This window comes from Elaeis guineensis, chromosome 1 (genome assembly GCF_000442705.2).
Source record: "Elaeis guineensis isolate ETL-2024a chromosome 1, EG11, whole genome shotgun sequence".
In the NCBI taxonomy this organism is placed as follows: domain Eukaryota; kingdom Viridiplantae; phylum Streptophyta; class Magnoliopsida; order Arecales; family Arecaceae; genus Elaeis; species Elaeis guineensis.
In genome coordinates, this window is record NC_025993.2 from 154,454,930 (window position 1) to 154,462,933 (window position 8,004).

At 41.2% G+C, this 8,004-nt stretch overlaps 1 protein-coding gene across 1 annotated transcript; it reads right to left on the reverse strand.

The window, feature by feature from the left end:
• Positions 1-788: 788 nt before the first annotated feature.
• On the reverse strand, positions 789-7,624 carry LOC105037485 (TORTIFOLIA1-like protein 5). Its single transcript, XM_073244525.1, has 5 exons — positions 6,392-7,624; positions 6,168-6,291; positions 5,217-5,788; positions 1,469-1,926; positions 789-1,160 (listed from the first exon to the last, which is right to left on the reverse strand). Exons 1-5 carry the CDS (start codon positions 7,202-7,204, stop codon positions 1,151-1,153), a joined length of 1,977 nt encoding a protein of 658 aa, XP_073100626.1. The 5' UTR covers positions 7,205-7,624; the 3' UTR covers positions 789-1,150.
• Positions 7,625-8,004: the final 380 nt, after the last annotated feature.

Genomic DNA, 8,004 nt, shown 5'->3' on the forward strand with positions numbered 1-8,004 from the left:
CGGTGCAACCAGCATGGGATGGCCGTCGGCAAAAGGAGGGGCGACCCAACGGCAAGAGGAGGGCTAAACTGGTGGTCGGCGGTGACCACCGGCACCCAAACATTCAAAAGAGACCGAATCCCTTTCTCAAAGAAATTCGGCGACTCCAAGCGTCGGCGATCGTGCACACGAGCACGGGGAGAAAGGAGGAGAAGAGAGGAAGAGGAGGAGGCTCACCTTCAACGCCGGTGAGGTTTTTCCGGTGAGCAAAATGGACGGCATAAGGACGGGGCTCCGCGGTGGTTTTTCGGCGATTGCCGCCGACTGTGTCTCGAATCTTCGGTGAGAGGGAGAGAGGAGGATTCTCCTCCTTAAATAGAGCCAGAGAGGGGCTCTTTCCGACTCCGATTGGGAGCCGATGAGAGGAGGAAGAAGACTCCTGAAGGGAGTCTTCTCCCCTATTATTTTTTTTTTCTTTTTTCTTTTTTTTTGGATGGGCTTTGTGGCTTTAGGCCGAGTGGGCCGGTGATAATAGCTGTGTCTGACATCAATGCTGGATGAGAACTACTCGAAATCCAATGCTTTAATGGATTGATGCACGAGCGAAGAAAATGACCGCACGAAGTTTCCCTCAATCCTCATAGGACTCGTAAGCGTACAGTGCCCCGCTGGAAACATCAAAATGAAATTTGGTAGTCCGTTGAGAACATGCGCCCCATGGAGGTAGGCCATTTTTTTTCACCGCCAACCGCTCTTAGAAAATTGTCAGTCTTTCTTTTCTGGGAAGGCAATAAATTTTAGAGCTCTCATTTATGAAGAATGCCAACCTTTATTACATTGTGGGAGACACAATACAATTATAAACTGCAACATTTCAGTATATACAAGGTCACAACAATAAGATGAAAAAAAGGATTATCGCTTTCACGATGTCTACAACCAGGCTTTCTTGATGGTCTGATCGACGAGACTATCTGGATCTCAAGGCATTGAATGCAGAAAATATGAATTCTGCTAAATGCAGGATGGTTTAGCGACTCCTCTAATCTCCACTTTGAATTTCCTGCAAGGGCTCCATATATCCATCTTTGAGTTCCTGAGGAGCAATCCTAGTGACTGCTCCGCTCAACTTGTCACTAAATTCTGTATGTGCAATATCATTCCCCCTTAACTATGCAGATCTGAAATAGATAAAAGGAATAGGTTGCCCAAATTTTAGTAGTCCTCGAACGAAAGGCAGAAAACATGACATGTTATAGAGAAAATATATACCGAGATAACTATAGAGTGTGACAATTCTTTAAACCAGCTGCTTCGGTTTTCCGACTTGCCAAAGTAGTCTCATTGTTACTTGATGATTCTCAGGGTGAAGTTGCACAGATGTTGATTGCTTTTATCATTTGTTTGTTTTGGCAAAAAATGTTCATGTAGAAATGCCACATAAAAGGGGAATAACAGGTATGAACAAAGTGAGAAGTCAGTTATTTACCTAATGTTCTGTGAAACCTCATCTTGCTTCTTGCCTTCTTGGTTGTGTATCATTCCAGCATCATGAATCATGCTCTTTCGTGTTTTTTGTGAAGCAACCTCTGTATTCCCTCCTGACTGAGGGTTAATCTCTGCTAATGGATTGACAACAAATCCACCCTGAAGACCAAACCGTTGCTTATCCCACTTATAAGGCCCCTTACCTTCCTTCTCAGATAGGTTCTGCATTTCAGAAATGGATAACCTAGAGGAATATCTGCCTTCAGCTCTTCTCCAAAATTTTGAGCTTAGGAATTCAGCACCAGGTAATCTGCAGCATGTATTTACCCCAGGATCATTGTTCGATATCCTTCCAGAGGTAAGTGCTAAATCACGAGAAATCTCATCCAGTGCCATCTCTAGGCCATGCACACGAGTCTCCAGAGACTGTATGCCATTTTGAGAGCTCCCAATGAACCTCTATGAAACACAAAAATAAAAGTACAATGTGAATTTTTGGATTTACAATTCAAGGTCAAATTAGGCAGAAATTAATTTCATCAAAATTAAGGAATACGACAAAATTGGTGCAGACTCTTTTAGGCCAGCAGAATATCAGAAGAAGAGGCAATGACAACCAACAACCAAAAATTTTAGATAGAAGGCAAAAAAAAAAAAAAAAAAAAAAAAAAAAGAATCAAGGCTTGAAAAAAGAAATTATGTCTGATTAAGAAAAATTAAGTGATGCTCCATTACCTACCATACATACCATTTGTTGTGCTACTTGTTAGTGTCATTTTAGCTACAGTAGCTCAAATACTAACGAAGCATTTACAGTGAACTGAATTGAGCGACCAAACAAACAATCAGAAGGTGAAGGTCTCATCATAATGGTGATGGGCAAAAGAAGCAATCCTTTTCCCAGATGTGATTTCTTGTTAACCAGCATGGAAAATGAAATGCTTGGTCCTGTAATAGATGCAACAAATTTCAGGTTTGCTTCTCCATGTTGCCACTATACAAGATCCTAGACTCCCAAACATAGTCATTCAGAATATATATATATATATATATATATATATATATATATATATATATATATATAGATAGATAGATAGATAGATAGATAGATAGATAGAGAGAGAGAGAGAGAGAGAGAGAGAGAGAGAGAGTAGCTTCAGAATACATGAGGTACGGGATCAAAATTCTCATCGGAATTCCAACATAACTCATTCTGCATTATATACTCAAAAATTTTGATCCAGTTTTGGATAACAATTTGCAGAAAGTTATCTGCTACTTGTACAAACAGCCTACAAGCTATGACAGCCATGGCATTTCATAGAAATTGGATTGAACAATGAACATTCCTGGTGGAAGTCACTTTGTTGCAGAAAAAGGATATCATATTCTTGTAGTCGCAAACAATAATATTATAATCAAACAGGTAAAGTTCTTTCACATCCTGATTTGGATAATTTGATTATATTAGAAATTAATTAGAAGATGTTCGCCCAAATCATAACAGAATAATGGTAACTCTCTATGGAGCTGTTATCTGGTAATTCTCTTACTGTATCCTTGTGGACTAAATGAAACTTTATACCAGGAGGTGTTACATCCTGTGTATCATCTCTTCTCTGACCAGACGTCATGTTTGTTTTGTGTTTGCTGGAATCATCTCCAAAAAGTAGATCATTCAATCAGTACACTAACTATTATAGCCAGATACTACATCTCTGATACAGGCTGACAAGCATACTATATATGCAAGAATATCTTATCCAATCTAATAGAACTAGATCTATGCTGTCAGCACAAACTTTCTTGTGCTGCTTTTTTGTCCCCAACATTCCAAATGTAGCCATTAGCTTACTAGCATGTCACTCCCTGTTGTCAAAGAAAAGTTCTCCAAATTTTTTAACAGACTTCATATTGCAGCATATTGCTGGATTAAACTTTAAGAGAACATCCCAAAGCGCAGCCTTGAAAAAGAATATAATGAATTCTTTCATGCAGGCGCATGTTAATTGATATGTTTAAATCATGTTTGGGTTGTTATTTAAGGTATAGCCTTGTGTTGCTTCCCATTTATGTTTTATAGCATCTTTTATCTAGTTAGATCGTTTAATGATTCCCCCCCCACCTCCTGTGTGTTGAGAGTGGCAATGCACTATAAATTTCAATACTCGAAAAATATTTAACTGCTGATTTATTTCTCAAGAAATAGTATACATAACATTATAGGGTTTCTTGTGTACATACCCTCCTAAATATTAAAATTTTCATGAATATCCTTCCAAATTGATATTTGAATGTATATCCTCATTAAATATTTATTTTGTGTATCTACCCTACTTTTTCCCTTTTTTGCATATGTACTCATGCCACCTAACACCATTAAAAAAATTTAACAGTTTGAAAATTTGAAATGATTGGAATACCCTTAAGGGTAGACATGGAAAAGAAAATATTTATAACGGTATACAAGAAAATAGCAATTTCACCAAGGTATTTATGTAATTTTATATATTTATAAGGTTAGATATGCAATATATATATATATATATATATATATATATATATATATATATATATATATATATATAATTTTATTTTTATCTATTTCAACTTGTTTTAACACTCAAACTAGTGTAGCAGCTACTAGCTTCAGAGATAAAAAAGGTAATTTCATAATTCAATTAGTTTTTAATTTAAATAAATATGATTTTAGCTAATGACGTCAACTAAATTATTATGTCAAATGTATTTATACAAAATTTATATTTTGTAAGGGTATGCATGCAAATATCAATTTTTGGAGGATATTCACACAAATTCCAATATTTAGAAGGGTATGTATGCAAAAAATCCAAAAATACACTACATATTAAGCCATGATTACAAGGTTGAATCGTGAAAAAAAACTGCTTACTAAGTACGTTGTATACATCAAGTTTGGAACGTATATGAATCCTAAGTCAAGACGACTTGTGTCTTGGAACTACATTCCGGGTCCTTTATGCCTGTAAGTTTCATAAGTTTATTTTAGTAATCTTGTATTTAGAAGCAATAGAAGGAAAAAAGTAAGTTTGGATTCCCCAAGATGTGGTCCACAAGATTCTTGGTTTCTTTAAAGTTAACAGCTAATAATATGAATATTGTGGAAACAAGGCTCTTCAATTTCAAAAACTGTGGTTAATAAACAGGATCAGCTGAAATGTGTCTCATACCAATCAAAATCAACATGTCAACTCTCAACTGTGCAGATACAAAATTCTGTACAAGCAAAGTGCTTTCAGCAGCAAACCCAAGGTATGGCTACAAACTTGGTTTGGATAGTGTTAATCTGGAATAAGATGCTTATGAATAAGTCAATGCTGGAAAGTTCAATAGAACCTCAGAACTATCTAGCTGCATATAAATCAGGAAAGCATGGACTTGGTCCTGGCTAATCATTAAAATCAGCCTGCCAAATAAAAGCAACCATAGCGGAGAAGATCTGTGTTACCATGTGATAGCCATCAAAATATTTGTATGAAAAATATGTAATAACTATAATTTTACTATATTTTCTATGACACACGAGAACTCTCCAAAAAAAGAGAAAAAAATCTGAAGTTGTTGTTGGCATATCAGGAGAAGTTACCTGGAGAAGGTCCAACAGACTGGCCTGCTATAATTTTACTATATTTTCTATGACATACCAGAACTCTCCAAAAAAAGAGAAAAAAATCTGAAGTTGTTGTTGGCATATCAGGAGAAGTTACCTGGAGAAGGTCCAACAGACTGGCCTGTTGGTTCTCGATCTGAACCAACTGCATGCGAATCAAAGACAAGTCACTATCCTTGTGTGCTGGATTAAGATCATCAGTCGCATGGTCAGCTCCTGCAGTTGATTTGATGCTCCCAGCATCTTGAAATGGAACCACGCGTGATGCAGACTTCAACCCAGCCAACTTGTTTCCCTTATCTTCGCTGTTCTTTTCAAAAAGCATCCTTCTTGCTTCTAACCTGGATCTCACATTGCCCTCCATCCCTCCTTGTTCCTGACCTTTCATAATTGCATCTTCACTCACAACTTTAACCGAAGGAGTGTTGGGAATAGCAATTTCAACTCTCCAATCAGAGTTCTGCTTAGTGTTTGTTTTACGGAACAATGGAGGGGACAACTTCTCATTCCTAATCGGAGGAGTTCTTTTTCTAGTTGTAGGAATGGGTGAGGCAGCAGGTGGAGGTGATCTACTGGATGAGAATCTGCTCTTCCTTGCAACAAAAGCAGCAGATTGCACAGAACTAGAACTTACTGAAGCCGTTGGGTATCTCCCATCACTTGCACTCTCTGTCCCATCCAACATCACAAGCAGAGAAGAAATATTCAGAAATCCCATTATCAGATATCAGAAATTCATCTATTTCATGTAATTAGTTAAATCCATGCATTCATTTCATCTAGAATATTTACGTATCAATTTCTCGATATCATTATACTAACAGAACCAGCTACTCTTTTGAAAATTCATAGAAATTAAGAGTCAAAATTGGGAAATCTGCAAATTAAATCGATCCAGAATAAATACATATAAAATGTAACAAAATTTTTCAAAAACTATCATTGTCAGGGATGCGGGTAATCTTCAATTGCCCCTCCTGGAAAAGATGGGAACAGATTGAAAGGGAGAGAAGTAAAATTATGAAAAAAAGGAAGACTAATTCATAACCTCTGAGAGAAGGGTTGGACTGCGACGGGGATGCTGGCAGGGCATTGGAATCACCATCAAGAGCTGCTGGAATATCCTTCCACAGCTCCAGCATCCTATTCATTGAATCGCGAACGATCTTCACCTGCATTGTCAAAATTAGAACAGAACCGGAGGAACATTGTCAGATCTACAGATCCAATTGAAACTTGGATAAGACGGCGAGATTTTGGAGCAGAGACGACCTTGTCGAACCTCCGGTTCTCGAAGGACGAGAGGCAAGACGCCTTGAATCCAGCTAACCGATCCTTCTCGGAGACGGCGAGGCGGGAGAGAGCCTCGGCGGCGGCCTTCCGGGCGGCCCAGTCCTCGCTTGCGAGGAATTCAGCGAGGCAGGGGACGAGGAGGCCAAGGAGAGCCGGGGTGCAGGCCCCGCCGGAGCCAGCGACGCTGCCGAGGAGGGAGATCAGGGCGGGCTTGGCCTTGAAGGCGTTGCTCCGGAGGAGCTTCACGAGGCGGGGGAGCAGGCGCTGGAGGTGGTGGACGAGATCCGGGGCGGCGGGGGCGGCCGCGTCGACGGCGGCCGCGAGGCAGAGCGCGGAGGCGATCTGGGCGCAGTGGTCCTGCTCGTGGAGGAGAGCGTCAGCGAGGGGGCGGAGGAGGACGGGGGCGACGGCGGCAGGGTGGGTGGCGGCCATGGAGCGGACTGCGTCGACGCAGGCGGCACGGACGGAGGAGTCCGGGTCGCGGATGCGGCGAAGGGCGGCGGCAAGCATGCGGGGGAGGTGCGGCGCGAGAGACGACGCCGGGTGAGAATTAGAAAGAAGCGAGATCAGGCGGAGCGAGTGGCGACGGAGCGGGGTCTTGTCGGTGGGGCGGGTGTCGGCAATGGCAGAGAGAAAAGGCGAGAAAGAATCCGGCGTTAGCGACTTGGCAATGGACTCGAGCTCGGAGGCAGCCATGGCCTCGGTGTCGCGGTCGGACAGCTTGGTGAGGCACCGGTTCACCCGCTGCCTCATGCCGTCGCCGCTGCCCGTGGTGTGTGGTTTGGACGCCATGAGGAGTGAACGAACGACCGACTCGGGAGGCGGGGCTTCTAGGAGTAGGGATAAACAAAAAACTAGAAAGCAAGAGCTTTCTTTGTTCTTTATTTTTTCCCTGTTATCCTTCTTGTTTTGTTGCCTACCGATGCATTGGTGCCACCTGGTTCACTTCACTTTGTTGTTATTAACGAACGTAGTACATTGAGAACATGATGATGATGACGGTGGGAGTGGGATGGAGGAGCAGATAGAAGGGAAAGGCATATGGGAAAGAGGCATTCGCGGCGCTGTTGGAGGGGGTGGTGCCGAGGGTGGTGCAGGTGGAGTGTACTGCTTTAACTACTAAATAGGATATCAGTGGGTGGTGGTTGGGACTTGGAAGAATGGGGGATGGAAGCTTTATTAGAGGGAGGGAAGGAGAAGTACCGTGTCCTGGATCGATCCAGGTATAGCGGCTACGTAACGTTGTAACTTCAATTTTGGGAAGGAGTGATGAGAAATTGACGGATCTCCTAAATACTATTGCTATATATTCTCTTTTTAAACTTTACCTTTACGTAAAATAGGGCACATGGAGCGGCATGTGAGGATAAAGTTAGATCTAAAGACTAAGGGAGTTGATAATGAATTACCCAAAAAAGGGAATTGATCGTGCACTTAAGTGAAATATAGTTTGCCCAAATACTATTTGTTATTAGTTTCTACGATGGACGACTCGTCATATTGGAAATGTTTGATTAAATACGTGCAGATGAACCAATGTTCGGGAGGTTACGGGATGAAAGGTTGATGTCTCAACAAGAAAGACTTCATAA

Bases quoted from the DNA above. Each gene is read 5' to 3' on its own strand.
- LOC105037485 (XM_073244525.1), bottom strand. From the start codon at position 7,204: ATGGCGTCCAAACCACACACCACGGGCAGCGGCGACGGCATGAGGCAG. The intron at 6,292-6,391 runs GTCGTCTCTGCT...TTGACAATGCAG, and splicing joins AGAACCGGAGGTTCGACAAG to GTGAAGATCGTTCGCGATTC. The intron at 5,789-6,167 runs GTTATGAATTAG...TGGATGGGACAG, and splicing joins GTCCAACCCTTCTCTCAGAG to AGAGTGCAAGTGATGGGAGA.